This window comes from Canis lupus, chromosome 9 (genome assembly GCF_003254725.2).
Source record: "Canis lupus dingo isolate Sandy chromosome 9, ASM325472v2, whole genome shotgun sequence".
Taxonomy (NCBI): domain Eukaryota; kingdom Metazoa; phylum Chordata; class Mammalia; order Carnivora; family Canidae; genus Canis; species Canis lupus.
Genome location: NC_064251.1, coordinates 39,905,395 through 39,921,226, shown reverse-complemented (window position 1 = coordinate 39,921,226; position 15,832 = coordinate 39,905,395). Strand labels below are relative to the sequence as shown.

The 15,832-nt window shown below is 56.6% G+C and overlaps 1 protein-coding gene across 1 annotated transcript in view; it reads left to right on the top strand.

The window, feature by feature from the left end:
- Positions 1 to 281: 281 nt before the first annotated feature.
- The window catches only part of TMEM132E (transmembrane protein 132E), a 55,193-nt gene continuing 39,642 nt past the window's right edge, over positions 282 to 15,832 (top strand). Inside the window, exon 1 of the mRNA XM_049114224.1 lies at positions 282 to 1,024. Coding sequence (XP_048970181.1) covers positions 958 to 1,024 — 67 coding nt within the window. The 5' untranslated portion in view covers positions 282 to 957. The remainder of the gene's footprint in view (positions 1,025 to 15,832) is intronic.

Below are 15,832 nucleotides of genomic sequence, written 5' to 3'. Positions count from 1 at the left end.
CCTCGCCATCCGACTGCGGCGGGCGGCCGGGAGGCTGGCGGAGGCTGCCGGAGCAGGGAGGGCGCGCGTCGGGCGCTGGCGCCGGTTGTCCCCTGCCCCGCTCCTGCGAGCCCGGTCTGCACGGGGCAGCGGGCTCCGGCCGCACCCCCCTCGCCCCAGCCGCGGAGCCGCTGCCCCGGCCGGCGGCGCCGAGCCAGCCTGCGCGGAGCCCGGGCCCTGGTCGAGACTGGAGAGAGCGCGCTGGAGCCGAGCCGCGAGCTCTGCGAGGGGACGAGCCGCCGGCCGCCCGCCCGCCTCGGGCATTCTGTCCCGGCGTCGCCTGGGGTGGTGGCGACCCGCGTCGCCGGTCTCAGCGCTGCACGGAAACTTTTCCTGCTCCGGATGGATTAAAGTTGCCTGGATTTTCTCTTTCTTTGCGAAAGAAATCATTCATTTGCACCTAACCTGGGATTTTTATGCTGGGGCTGCTGCAGGGCGCTTGGAGGAAGGAAGCCGTGCTGCTGTCTATGTGGGGTTGCCACCGACACCGAAGGAGCTGGGGCTTGCGTCGGAAATCTGCACCCTCGAGCGAGTTCGGACTCGAGCTGGGCCTCGGGGCTGCGGGATCCAGCTCTCGGCTCTAGGCGGTCCCCGAGACGCCGGTGGCCACTGGGCTCCGGGACCGCACGTGCGGCTCCCCCCTCGCCGCGCAGATCCTGCAGGGGGCACCAGCCCGGGGAGGTGGAGGCTCCTCCCGCCCGGAGCTGCGCCCCTACCAGCTCCGAGGGTGTAGCCGGCGGCGCCTGGGACGCCCCCTCCCCTCAAAGTGTCCCCGAATTGCGCTCCCTGCCCCCCAGAGCTCCGGCGGAGACCCTCGGGCGCCACGGCCACCCCGAGCTGGATGTGACCGAGCCCGGGCCGGGGCCAAGTCGTCGACGACTGTTGCCCCCTCGGCCCCTTCCCGCTCCCTCCTCAGCCATGGCCCCCAGGATGTCGGGCCGCGGCGGCGCCGCCCTGCTCTGCCTCTCGGCGCTGCTCGCCCACGGTAAGTGTCGCGGCGCGGACTGGGGAGTGAGGATGCGGCGGGCGCCGCTGGAGGGGGCACCGAGAGACGGGCGAAAGGCGAGCCCCCACCCCCGGACTCGCAGCCCGGCATCTCGGGCTACAGCCGAGTTACCTCCAGCACCCCCAGTCCTCTGGCGGGAGCGGAGGCTGCGAGCCCCGCCCTGGGGACCGAGCCCGGACCAGGAAAAGGGAGGGGAGGGGGGGGTACTCCAGTCCTTCCCTGGTTAGGAGGAAGGGTCCAAACCCGAGTCTGGGGGCGTGTCCGCCCACGGAAATCTATGGGGGATCCAAGGGATCGGCTCGATCGTGCCCGGGCCGCCCTTTCCCACTCCCACCCCCGCAGCCGGCGGGACCCGGGCCGGTTCGGGTCCGCGGGGACCGGGTCTCCTCCGCCCCGGGTGCGCAGGCCGGTGCGGGGCCGCGCCGCCCGGAGCCTCGCTTCCTGCGGCGGTCCTCGGGAAGGGAAGTGGACTGCCGGGGGGCCGGGGGGCCGCGGCGGCTCGCTGCCCGCCTCCCGCCGTCCTGTGAGCTGCATCTCAATGGCCGGCTGAGCCGAGCCCGGAGGGCGGGGGTCTGGGCCACGGGCGCAGGCCGGGCGGCGGGAGCGGGCGGCGCGCGGAGGGAGCGGGCCCCGCGCTCTCGCGTTCTGCAATCTGTTGCGTCTGCTCCCCAGGCTCGCCCCGGGCTCCGCGGTAAAGGGGGTGGGGGAGGGAGGGGCCGGGCTTGGCGCGCTTTGGCAGCGGGACGGCGGGGACGCGGGCGGGGGACCGAGGGTCTCTGAACGCCCCCCCCCCCCCCAGAGTGACAACTCCGATCCGACGGGAGGAGGCTGCAGCGGGCCCTCTGCAAGCGGGAGGCGCTCCAGGAGGCGAGGGGCGCGGACCGAGTGGGGAGGGAGAGACCTGGGGTGGAGGAGGAGGATGGGGGAGAGAGGCCCTCTGCCCCCACCCAACCTGAAACCGGCAGACCTGGGACACAGTTCCCCTAAACGGCGGCGGGGAGGGGGGTTCGGGGAGGGCTTTGTTGCTCCGTACTGAGGGGTGAGGCTGGACAGGCTGGAGAGGGACTCAGATGGAGAGGGCAGTAGGCTCTCCGCGTGGACGGAAGACCCTCGATATGTCGTGCTCAGCTTTCCCCCACATCTGCCCAGTCCTGAGGAGCCGGCCCAGGCTCCCCTTGAGCGCGCCCACCGCCTCAAACCAGCTGCCTCACATCCTCACCAAGGCGCGTTCTCAAGGGTGGAAGAATAAGGAAAGGAATCGGCTCCGGGAATCCGGGGTCCTGGGGTTAGGAGGGGGTGGGGAACCGACCGACCTCCCTCCAGAGTGGATCGGTCCTTCCCGGCTTGGGGGGGTGACTCCGGTCCGGAGCTGTTTTGAGTTCAATTCACCAGACACTGCCAACCTCAGTGCTTTATCGGAAGAATGGGCAGGGCGGGGATGATGGGGAGCAGGGGTAATGCAGCTGGGAACCAGAGATCTGGGCTCCGTGTGCCAGGCTGAGGCCCGGGAGCAGGTGGGGCCGTGGGCTCTGCTTGTCTGCGACCGGGAGCTGCCGGGGTTCGCCTGTGACCCGGCCCCAGTGAGCTTGGAGTCTGGCCGCCTAGCAGGACGAAACTGAGCCCAGGCCTCGCTCTGGGCGTGGTTCTGCCCCCCTCTGCGCCTTGTGTCTTGTTGCCTGAGTTCCCTTCCTAAAACCCAGCCATGGCCCCACCTTGGGGCAGCCCACTGTCCACTGCCCAGCATCCTGACCCCTCAGCCTGCTGTTAAAGATCCTTTCTCTTTCCTCACCACCCAGAATCCTGCCTGCTTCCTCACATCCAGCCCCAGTAGGGCCTAGCTGTCCTGGCGCTGCTCCTCTAGAGGGTTAGCAATCTGCTTCATTTTTCCTTAGATGTCCGTGTCTTCTCTGTACCCTGTTAGTTCTGGAGGGGTGGAGGCAGAACCGTGGGCTTAGCATGGTTCCTGTACACACAGGACCCAGGGCTAGCTGGCCGGCTGAAAGAAGCTATTTGCAGGGGTGGCCTGGGAGTCCTCCACTGAGCCCACATTTTCCCCTCCTGATTACCCGGATCCCTTTCCAAACTCCTTCCTGGAGCCCCCATCCCATGCCTCAATCTCCCAATCCTCAAGGAAGGGTACCAGCAGATGCTCAAAGCTTAGAGACACCCCCCCCCCCATCCCAAGATGGATAAGGCCAGAATCCTAGAAGTTCCTCCCCCTCAAAAAAAAAAAAAAAAAAAGCCATCTTCCCTGGACTTTCCTCCTTCAGGCTGCCTGACACCCACCCACCCAAACCATTCCTCTATACACAAAAGGATATACGGATTTAGTCTCACTTCAAACCAATTCTTGGTTGGGATTTCTGAGCCCTTCAAAGATGCTGGGATTGGGGAGAGGGAGTTGTAGTTTTGGATGCCTGGCAGGCTATTGCCAACACAGCCAGACTGGGAGCCAAATAGCCTGGGTTGCTGTCTGACTCTGGCGCCATCGGGCAGGGTGACCTTGGGCTGCCTCCCTCATGTTTCCCATCTTCCACAAGCAGTGTGCCCCCCTCCCTCCCCTTCTCACTTTGTGCCAGGACCTCTGGGCAGATACCATGTGTGAAAAGAGCCCCACTACCTTTCAGGGCCCAGCTTAGCCTGGTGGGGTGGCAGCCTAGACACCTCTCTCATCTCCAGGCTTCTGAGAAGGCCACTTTCCCGCATCTGGTCTTTGGGGAGGCTTTCTGCTCCATTTTTAGTTTGACTAGGAGTTTAGGGGGGCAGGGTGCTGGTTAAATCTGTGGCAGAGCTGATAATGTCACAGCCTCCTACTCGGTAACCTTCATCACTGGCTCTCCACTGCCTATAGGATCAAGGAGCCCTTCTTTGGCCCAAGAATCAAAACTCTTATATGATTTTATCTCAATCCACGTCATCACCTTGGTGGCACTGCCCGCCCTTCGTCCCCCATGCATCTTAGAAAGTATCACCTGGCTCACCTCCCTGCCCCTCTGCTTTTGTACCCACCAGCCCCTCCCTCTAGAATACCAGCCTCCAGAAATCCATATCTAGCCATCAAAACCCAATCCTAACCTCATCTCTTCCAGGGAGTCTGCCTCTGTTGCCCCTTGGCTTCCCACCAGCAGCCCCCACCCTGCAACAGAAGCAAGTACTCTTTCCAGAGCAGCCGTGGCTCTTCATGCTGCATCTCTGGCACTCCTCATAGGCCAACAGTGTGTGTGTGCAGAGGGGGTGTGTGGGCATATTTCTGAGTACGCCCCTCCTCGTCTCCGCATACTTGCATTTAGAGCAGGTGCCATGTGTTCTTCATTTTTGCCACATTCTCCAGACATAGTAGGTGCTCTGAAGAAATGAATGAGGTGGGAGGACAGCTCTATTGTGGGGCCCTCCCAGTGGATATTGACAAGAGAGCTCTGGGGTGTGGGGGAGAAGCTGGGACCAGGAGAGGATAGGCATGGATACCAGGAAGACAGCAAAGGAATGGGGCAGAGCCATGCCACGCCCTCTTGAGGGGCACACACAGGATATGCATATCTGAAGTGACACAGTACAACCCTGCCCCACAGGATATAAACGCAATGTCCCATGGCACTCTGATTACACGACCTCAAACGCCTGTGTCCTCACCTTTTGGTCATCAGCCTGGCAAACTTGAGTTTCCCTGGTGGGTTGGGTCCATGCTCTCCCCACCCCACAGGATGGCCCAAGCTCTGGGCTCCTTTGGGGAGGCAGGAGGGACACAGCAGAACAAACTCAGCACTGACCCTTGGGACGTTCCCTCACTGCTGGGAATGAGCAGTGATGCTCTGACCTCCCCCCTGCAAACACACACACCCATCTTCATCCTGGCCACATGGAGCCCTACACCACAACACAGCCTTGTTATGTTTGAGACCAGTAGGTGGGGATGTGTTATAAACTTGGTGGCAGAAGATGAGCTTTATTAGAATCCTGAGGATAACTCAGTGCGTGGCTGTAGGAGGTAAGGCCACGGTGGAAGATGAGGGGAGGACCTGAGCCATTTCCGAGACCCTCGCTGGGGGCTTGTCTGGAATGGATGGCTCCCAGGCCTGAGATTGACAGTGAGGGCTCATGAGCCTGCAGAAACTGAGACCCTTAGAGGCACCAACTCCAACCACCAGGGTCTGCCCACCCACCTGGGGCAGGGGAAGGGGGCTGCATGGCAGTGGGGGAAGGCAGGCTTTGCAGCCCTACACATGGTGATGGTCATCCACAACCTTGAAACTGAAAGAACCACACAGAGCCTCTACTCCAGCCTTCATGCAGATGAGGACATGGACTCTCAGAGAGGGAAGGGGATTGGCCAAGGTCACCCTGCCAGTTGTTCTAGAATCAGAACCAGCACCAGAGCCCAGAGGGGATTCCCGGATTGGTGGTTGGCTCCAGGCCACTCAGCAGAGATCCTGCCTACCTCTGTTATCCCGTCTCCAGGGCTTTGTCCAAAGATGCACTTCTGGCCTCAAGCCAGCCTCGAGTTCCAACCAGTCAAGAGAACCAATCACCAGTGGCGTTAATAAGCCTCGCCAAGCACTACAAGGGAGAGTGGAGGGGTTCCGGGCCTTCAGCTCCCTTTCATGAGCTCCAAGTCCAGTTGAGACTAGAAAAAGGCCCAGATTCTAAAATTCAAGGCAGTTTGAAACCAGAGTCGCCAGGAAACAGGAGACGGGTTCAAATCCTAACTTTGCTGTCTACTTGCTGTGCAACCACAGTAAAGCCATCTCCCTCCCTGAGTTTTTTCCTCCTCTATGGATGAGGGGACGGTGCCCGTCATATCCCCTTCCCTTTGTCTTGTCTCTTGTGATGGACAAGCCTGCCGTTTTGTCTCTTATGCTTCTCGGCTCCATGTGGGGCTTCCCTCGGATGATGCCACAGCAGATGCTAACGAGGGTATCCGTTTCTTTCTCCCCATCCCCTCCCCAGGATCCTCCTTACTTCTTCCTTGCCAGTATTCAGCACAGAATTTTAATAAGAGATTAATGAACCAGTTGTGGTGGTTTTGTTTTAAGAAAATGAATTCATTTCTTTCTATTTTCCTTTTCTGTCTTCTTACATGAAAAGTGGGCCTCCTGACCATCAATTGGGTCAGCCCTGCCTACTCCAGCCATCCCCAAGAATGGGGCAACATAGCAGGAAGCACCAGCACTGTGCTAGCTACTGCACCCATCTCTGGGAGAAGACCAGCCCACCCCGAGGAGAGAGGCACTGAGGCAGGGGAAGCCAGTGCTGTAACAGGGAGGGGACCAGCCCTACCAGGGACACAGGCAGAGAGGCCAGACATCATTTTCTCCTTCCTCTGTCCCATTTGCCCCTTTCAGCCCCTCCTGCCTCAGCTCCCCACGCACACACGTCCACCCCAGGCCCTACGGGCTGGTGCACAGTCCAGCAGGATAAAGTGGATGATAGAAGCAATTGTGTGGTGCCCAAGGCTAGTTGCAAGCGTGAGTGAATGCAAGAGTGAATGATTCAGGGCAAGGAATAGGTAGAAAAGGTCATGGAAGAAAATCCCTTTTTGCCTAAGTTATCTAGAGGATTATTTGCCTTTGGAAAGTTCTGCTTTTTATCACCCTTGAGTCCTTCCTGCATTCTCCTCTTGCATTCTTGCCCACACTGTTTTGGCTTGTGAGGATGGGCAACTGGCTGCTCTCTTCTTTTGGAGGACTTTTCCCATTCTTTCCACCCCAGACACAGGGGGCAGGATGCCGGGGCAGGATCCTCAGGGCCCTCAGAGCCAGGAGAGTGAGGTGCCCAGGGTCACCTGATAAACAGGATGACACTCACAACAGTTGAGGTTTTCAAAGGCGTCTTCATCCAAGAATCCAGGTCTGAATGGCATCAGCCCCTACAGGGCAGGCTCCTGGCAACCAGGACACCCTGAACTCTAAACCCCTGCCCAGGGGCTTGGCCCCAGAGGGGGCCAACCCTTGCCCAGAAGGAGTCACGGCCACACTGAGTGACAACCTCCCTGTTTGAGGGAGAAAAGGAGAGGAGGGAAGATGCTTTCTGCCCCCACCCCACCCCAGGAGTGCCTAGTACAAGGGAACACAGTCTCATGCCAGAGAGGCCCGTCTGATAAAGGAGGCACAGCCCCAGCCCTCAGATGTCTTTTGTCCCCTTGTGTGGTGACAGTCTGACACTGGGCAACAAGATGGCCACATCGGCCCAGAAGTGGAGGGCCCCACCTCGCAGGCCTCCTCCTCTGCTCCCCGCCGCCCCCAGGGCTGTTGGAGAGCATGGCTCTGGGCCAGAAGCGAGTGTATTTTTGGTGGCTTGGTACAGATGATGCAGCAGACTTGTCACGGCAGGAGAACGGTGTTGCTGGAAGCTCGCGGCATGGGCACACGCGTGCGTGAGCAACCACACAGGCACGGGCACACCTGGACACGCTTGAGAGCTCCCATGCTTCTTTGGAGTTCAGGTCCACCATCTCATTTGACCTCCACAGTAGCCGCTGGGCACAGGCAGCTATCGTGATCCCCATTTTACAGAGGGCGAAACTGAGGCCCCACGGAGTCCTCACCACACCAGCTCCTGAGGTCATTTTCCCACCCTGAATACGGAAGGCTTCTTGCCATCCCTCTCTGTCTCTCAAATACAGGGAATAAGCACAGACATGGACAGGCAGACGCGCAAGTGAGTCCCCCTCATCTTGAGCCCCTCTCCCCCTTGTTGTCTAGGCTTCTTTCAGTCCCTTGAAGGAATAGTGCTCTTTTCCACGTCAGAGCCTCCGTACGTGCTGCGGCCTCTGACCGGAACAACTTTCCATATCTATCTCCTGCCCAGCCTTCAGGCCAGAGTGTAACCAGCCCTCCTCTGGGAAGCCCACCCTGATTCTCAGGTGGACAAAGACCCACCGCCTTCTGCAACTCATCACCGATTTGCCTTGTGTGTACCTGCACTGCATGGCCTCCCTGCTGGCCGTAAGCCTGAGTGGACCTGGCCTCTTCCTGCTGCTGTGTTCCCGCAGTCTACTGGGATATCTAGAACAAAACAGGCACTTAATGATTTGTCAGATAAGTCAGTGAAGGTACTCTTGTGCGTTTACTTGTGCACATAGACACCTTCCCTGTCAGTCAGTGAGTATTCAGTTGGTGCTTACTGTGGTCCCGGTACTGTTCTAGTCATTTATCTTTATCAGGGAATATAACAAAAATCTCTGCACTCATTGAGCTTGTATTCTTGTGGAAGGCGGGGAGGAGGGCAGATAGCATATTAAACAAGTGAATTATATAATATGTTAGAAGGCAGAAAGGGCTAAGGAAAATAAGAAAGGTAGGGTAAGGGGAATTGGGAATTCGTGTGTGTGCCGGGAGGGGTTGCGTAGTACAGAATGAATGCTGGTATCCTAAAGTGTCATTAAGCATGCTCGAAGGAGGTGAGGAAGCACCTGTATGCGAATATTATAGAGGGCAGGCCTAGGGCAGGAGTGGGCTTGACCATTCAGAGATGGTGAGGAGGCCAGAGGGGCTGGACACTGTGAGATGAGGAGAGTTGGGGTAAATGGGTGGGGGAGAGGGCGGCTCTTGTAAGACATGTAGGCTCAGGGCAAGGGGGAGCCGTAGCAGGGTTTGGAGCAGGAGTGACCTGAGCTGATCCGCAGCTGCAGGCTTGCAGAACTCCAGACCCTGCAAGGTCAGGGACTGCCCCCTCCCACCGCCACCCAGAGTAGCAGGGAGGGGACCAATGTCTGGCTCCCTTTGGCCAATTGACTCTCATAATCCTGGCTGTGGCTGCCTTCCCTGCTGCCCCGCAGCCTCCCCATCCGGCGGCAGGACCAGGGTGTGCAGGGAGCCAGCTGCAGCAGGGACCATCCAGGGACTGGCCAAGCTGATGTCCAGACCTGCCCCGCCAAAGGAGCCGTGTGGCTGCCCAGGCCTCTTCCGATGGGCTTGGACCTCTTGTCTGTAAAATGGGGCTGCAGCAAGGGGTGTTTCTGCGGCCTCTTCTTGCTCAAACCCCCACCATCGCCTCGGTGGCAGAAGCCAGACGCCAGTGCCTTCGTCTCAGCTGGGGCATTTGGGATGCTCAGCTAGCTCCGGTTTATTTCATATATTCTGATTTTTAACTAATCATCTCCCTTTATGAAAAATCCACTCTGGGGGCAAGGGGGATCATAGGCCCTTGTGTGGACAGTGATCTTACACCACTCTGATTTGGGAAGTGTGACAGCTCGGATGTGTGCAGGCTCTGTGTTCAGGGAAGCAAAATCTAATTTCCCTGGATGCCTGAGTGCCCCGTAGTAACTCCACATCACCTGTTGCTTTGACCTCTCTGCTGTCCCTGTTTTATGTCTGCTCAGTTGGTGGCCTCCCTCCATCTACCACCGCGCCTACCACCCTGTGACCACTGCAGCCACATCTCTGGGGCAGGGAGGTGACCTGCCCTGGGGGCAAACCACACCCTCCCTAGCCGGGTCCCTCCGGGAGCAAGAGAGGTGGTATGGGGCCTTTGTTCAATAGGAAGGAATTCTTGGATTGAAAATAGGAAAAATTACCATTTTCTCAGCTGCCAACACAGCAGAGAAATGATCTCAATTTTCTGTGGCTGTTCTCTGCAGGAGAAAAACTGCCAGCCGCCTGCCCCGTGCATGAGAGGTCTGAGATGCTGGAGAAGAGAGGCTGGAGCTGGGGGAGGTAGTGGGATGAGAAATGGGGGACCTGGCATGGTGCAGGGGGCTGGGCTCCCCACTCAGGCCCTGCAGCAGCCCCCACTGACCACAAGCCTATGTCTGAGCACCTATTGAATTATCTGATTGCCTCAAGAATCACTTCTATTAGCTGAGCACCTACTATGTGTCATGCCCTGTGCTGGGCACCAGGAATCTTTCCCGTGGAGGCAGGAGTAGGCTGTCCTCTGTTTTATTTTAGTCCTGATGCCCATAGCTCTCCTCCTGTACCCTCACTTCTTCCCTGCACTTGACTCTAAAACCAATCAGCCTGGCTTTGTCACTTCCTGTGTGACTCTGTGCCTTGGTTTACTAATCTGCAAATGATTATGAAAGTACCCAACTTACGGGTTGTTATGACTACATAAATGAGTCCATGTTTCATGTCAGATATGGAGAATAGTGCCTGATACATATTAAGTGCCCCAAATCATGGCTGTCACTGTCATTGTTATTAATGTTAGTAGTACATGCCAGGCATCATGTTAAATGTAAAAATGAAGAAAATATGGTGCCTGTCCCAAGAGGAGCTTCTAAGGTGATGGCCTGGGCAGATGAGCCATGTCCACACAGACTCTGATACAATGTAGTCATAGGTGTGTCAGGAGGGACAAAGCGAGAGAGAGAGAGAGGAGGGACAAAGAGGTTGTGGAAGGAGAAATCTCACAACTATTCGAGAGATCAGGAGAGGCTTCACAGAGGAGGTACCATTTCGAGAGGCCTTAACAAGGTTTGAGAATTCTGCCTCTGAAGACTAATCAGTCACTATCTACTGTGTGTCTGATACCCTGGGGAAGACAGAAACGCAGAGCAAAAATGGCTGTTGGCCTACAAAGTCATTCCACCAAGGGAGAGCCAAGGCTGCCTGGGAAGGAGTAGCAGGAGAGGGGGCTAAATGCCGGGCATATGGTTGGTAGTTCTTTACCTGGATGCTCTTTTGAGACCCCTTATAGCTTTGCCCCTATATTCCATGGAGCACTGGAGAGCTATTGAGTGTTCTGGAGTGAGGGAGTGACATGATCAAAGCCAGGTTCTCAGTAATGACTTGTTTGGGGGCGGTTTGCAGATAGGAGCAATGCTGAAGGGCGCTGTTGAGTGGGACTCCTGGGATGGGAAGTGATTGCCAGCCATCATAAGACGTACCACCATATGGCAAAGAGCCCACCGTTAGAACCAGAGAGATAGATCTGAGTGCTGGCTCTGCCACTTGCCCTGGCCGGACCTCTTTCTACTCCTCGGTTCTGGACCTCTGGATGAGAGGTCCAGAGCCTGCAGCCCAAGGCTCAGTGTTTGGAGCTGTCTTGATTATCTTAGCAGCTAAGGCCTGAAAAGCAAAAGGGACTTGCCTATGGCCCACAGCCATTTCTGACCCCCTGGGGGTCCAGGAGTGTCAGAGTCTTGGGGAAAGTGGCCTGGTAGGAGAAGTGAGAGACACAAGATCTCCCTCAGCATTTTCAACAAACGCCCGGTCTCCCTCCTCATTTCCCAGCTCAGCTGGCAGCTGCGGCCAAGGGGCCGGATCCCAGGGGTCACTGCCAGAGCTTGGACTCCAGGAAAGCCTCAGAAGAAGCCATGTCAGGTCAGAGAATGGTGATAGGTTTTTCGAGTCACACAAATGTAGGTTTGAATCTCAGCCCTGCTACGGCGAGGCTGAGTAACCCAGAAGCATTTGCCTGCCTGTCCCCTTGGGTCTCAGCTTCTCCATCTACAGAATGGGAGTAATTGTGTCACCTCTCTGCAGCTGGGCTTCTACAAGGGTGCAAGGGTGGAAGTGCCCAGAACAAAAGTTGTGGGCCTGCCGGAGGGCTCAGTAAATGCGATAGGCTTGGTTTGTCTCCTTCCTCTCTTGCCTAGAGCCAGGCCTCATTGCTGGGAAGGGCGGTTAAGACTGTGCCAAAGACTTCCCGGAGATCTGTTTTCTGGAGGTTGGGGGTTTTTTTGTTTTGTTTTGTTTGGGGTCTTATTTTTCTTACCCTCAATGCCTCCTAGCAACGTGCTGCTGTTTTAAACACAGCAGTGGCCAGCAGCCAGCCCCTCGCCCTCCCTCCATTCTTCATCCCTTCCCTAACCAGGGAAGCAGCCGCAGGCTTCGGCTGGCCCCCATTCGCAGCGCCTCTCCCCCACCCTGGGGCAGGGGAGGCATTCCTGGGTCCTGGGTCATATCAGGCTGGTGAGGCCATGGCTTGTGGATATTTGCATTGTAGAAGGGCACTTCTGCAATGCAAAAACCACTGCCAAAAATCAGGTCTGGGGTTATAGAACCCAGGGTGTTCCTGAAACACTTGCTCTGGTGCATCCTACAGCCCAAAGCACACGCAGACCCTGGTGCCAGAGCTGCCTCCTCTCCCTCTTTTGGGTCTCGGAGTCTTCATCTGCAGACAGTAGGAAGAAAGGCAAACCTGTCCTGTAGGGGAGTTGGGGGCAGGGTACCTGAGGTCATGCTAGCATGAACGGTGGGAACTCTGTTCAGGTCAGTATAACCATTTCTTATTTATCGTGAGCCCCTAGGGGTCACCTCAGATGACCCGCCCCGCCCACAGGGCCCTTGTCTCCCCAGCCTCCCAGCAAGCCCTTCCTCGGCCTCTGGGCTCTCTCAGCCAGCTACCTGCCTCAGACACAGCCTTCCTCCCACTGGAGGTCTGTATCTGGGTCTCTAAAGTCAGGGCCGCTGTACCAGATCAGGGCTGCCCGATGGAGATAGGCTGCGGAGCCACCTATGTAAGTTAATTTTCCTAGTTATTGCGCGAGAAAAGGAAAAAGAAACAGGTGAAAATGCATTTTAATATATTTTAACCAATATATATATAAAAGGTTATCGTTTCAACATGTAACCAGCATAAAAATTAGTAAGGAACTATTTTACATTGTTTTGTTTTGTTTTGTTTTTTAAATTCTGTATTAAATCTGCAAAATCCCCTGTGTTTAACTCTTAGAGAAGCTCATTGCATGTTCCAGCTAGCCCCATTTCAGTTGCTCAGTAGTGAAGCCTAGAGACTGGCTGCTATCTTGGACAGTGAAGGGCTAGATGCTCCCCAAGGGTGCTACCAAATTCTCCCCCGGGAGGTTCCTTTGGGGCCCTGGGACTGGTGTGCTAGGCCACTGGCCTCTCAAATGCGGTCCTTGGAGATTCCCTGCCCACTTGGAGCCTCCTTAGCTCCTCCCCAGCATGCTGGCGTGATGCATGCTGGCCAAGATAACCCATCCATACTGGGGCTCCCAGCCGCCTCCCAGAGGCCACTTTCCTTCCTTCCTGAGATCCTGTAAACCACACATCAGATCAAGTCATTCTTTTGCTCAGAACCCTCCACTCTACTGAGAGTGAAAGCCAGAGTCCTTACAGTGGCTTATATGGCGGGCACGGATCTGTCCCTCTTCCTGACCAAATCTTCCTTCTCAGCTGCCTGGCCCCCGCCACCCTATTTCCCTGCTGCCCTCACACATGCCAGACACCGAGCCTCAGCAACTCAGCCCCTGCTGCCCCCACCTGGCCTCTTCCCTCAAATAAGCACAACGTGTGCCCCCACCCCCTTCAGGCCTCCACTCAAATGGATGTCACAGAGTGACCCGCCCTGGCCCATCCCCTAGCCAGACTAGCCCTGCCCACACTTCACTCTGCCGCTCACTGTCTCCCTTCACCTGCCATGTTGTGTAGTTATGTGTCTTCTGGTTCAGAGACTGACACCTCCCCCCACACCCCCACCTTAGGATGGAAGCTCCTGAGAGCCGGGCCCCAGCTGTCTTGTTCACTGCCATATTCCCAGCACCTGGATCCGTGCCCAGCACACAGGGGATGCTCAGTACACATGTGTGAATGAAAGAATAAAAAGGTGGTTCCTTGTCCCTCCTCTCACCTTACTCCCTCGGGAGCCACTGGGACCAGAGATTTGGGAGTTAAATGAGGCACAGAGACCAAAGAAAAATTTCTTCCTCCCTTCCTCCCTCCCTTCCTTCCTTCCTTCCTTCCTTCCTTCCTTCCTTCTTCCTTCCTTCCTTCCTTTTTCCTTCCTTCCATCTTTCCTTCTCACACTCATCTGCCATATTCTAACTTTGTGGTCTTGGGAAAATTATTTCACTGCTCTGTGGCTCAGTCTCCACATCTATGAAATGGGAATAAGTACCTGTCTCATAGGTTGTTGTAATGAATAAACAAATTAATGCACACAATGTGCTTTAAGCAGGCAGCACCTGGCTTGTGGCAAGTGCTCAGGAAACGGTAACTATACTTTTGTTCAGCACAGGGCTTTGAATACCTACTCTGCGGAGTAGGCCAGTGACAAGGGCCGTGACAAATGGTGGTCATGCAGCAGTGAAGATGCATTCCCCGGCTGATGTGGGACAAGGAGGCAAATGCTTTCCTTGCTGTGGAATTGGTGCCAGGGGTGGCTGAGTGCAGGAGGGCAGGGGGAAGAGGGGCAAGTAACTGGCCTCACCTGGACTTGGGGGGGCACAGCTGTGGCTTCCTGTCATTTTGCAACAATCACTGCCAAAATCTATGAGAACTGGTGAGTTGAGCCCCAGTAGCCACAAGGGTGGCCATCCTGTCCAGAGCCATGCCCACCCAGCTCCTGCAGGGAGCACAGCAGATAGGGGAGGGAGCCTCCTTACAAACACTACCTACGTCTGAGATCCCGAGGGCTCTACGAGCTAGTGTTGCATGAAGGCACTGGTCGGGATGCCGAGCAGACAGACATTATTGCCCTCACTATTGAAAGACTGGCTGGAGGGAAGGCAGGCAGCGTGAATCTCCTTGCAAAGGGCCCTACCCGCAGCTGGCACTCCGTCAGAGCTTGTAGAATCTGCTGAAAGCTGGTGCCCTCTAAAATCCTGTCTGCACTGTGGTACAGAGAAGCCGCTCAGTGAAGTGAGACAGTAAAGTCAGAGAACCTTGGGTCAGGGGAGCTAGATGGGAGTTCAGGCCCCTCTCATCCTTGAACCATCTCTATTTGAAAGATAGGAGCCCCAAGGTCCAGAAGGGGACCGATCTTAGCCTAGCTCACACAGCTATCAGGCACGCCGAGGCCACCCCTCAGACCCCGTTCCTGATGCCCAGCGCCATGGCCTTGTCACCGTGTCTTTAGAGGTTTTGTGCAAGGGTGTTATGCAGGGTACCCCTGCCACCTCCGGCTTCCCCAGCAGCTGCATCTGGGGGATATGTCTCAGCAGGCGTGGTGTTTACACAGAGTAACCAGATTCCATCTCCAATAATCACATCACAAACAGCATGAAATGTGAACTGTGGGAAAGGCTCTGCTAAACGTGTGACCCGTTTTCTTATTTGTCCCTCCACTCCCTCCACCTCCTTCTCCCCCTGCCACATCACATGCCCACACATGGATACACGCACACGTGCCCTGCATTCCCCAGGCATCCGGTTCAGGCCTCTGATCCCGGCCCGGCATAGGTCATTTAGTCCCTGTTCAAGCCCTTGAAGAGCTCAAAGAGCAATTTCTTCTGCCTGGGGGGTAGATAGGAGAAGCGGGTATTCAAAGGTCACCCCTGAAGTTTGCCGCACACACTTTATCACCTTGTCACAGGTAAGCCCAGCCTGTGACATTGGCGATCCAGATCCCCATCATATGGATGAGGAGGGGATCAGAGATAAGAGACTGGCCCAGGTCACAGAAAGAGAAGTCTGCCTCTGTCTGCCACTCCCCACTGAGCCCTATCTCCTGAGTCTTGGCTCCAGGTCCAAAGGCCCCTCCTCTCACCCCAGTATCATAGAGGAAGTGTCATGCTCATTCAGCTTGGTCCCAGAGAGGGCAACTCACCCATGCAGATGCCCCAGTTATAAAAGGGGAAACCAAGGCACAGAGTGACTGGCTCATCCCCTGGAGCTGGCTTCCTTCCTCATGTGCCTCTGCCCTCTGCCCAACATATGCTCCCCACCCATCCTTTTCCTGGGTCCCTGGCTGCTGCCTTGGGACCCCCCGGGAGATACGTCAGAGCAGAACCCTGTAAGCCCCTTCTCCTTCCCCACACCCCTCCGAATCCAGATTCTCCTTGGCAGCCCTGCGAAGCTGATCTGCATAAAACCATCCCTGGGCCCTGCCTTTAAAAGTCTTCATCTTTTCTCTTCTCCCTAAACGGCCCCTAAATGATTT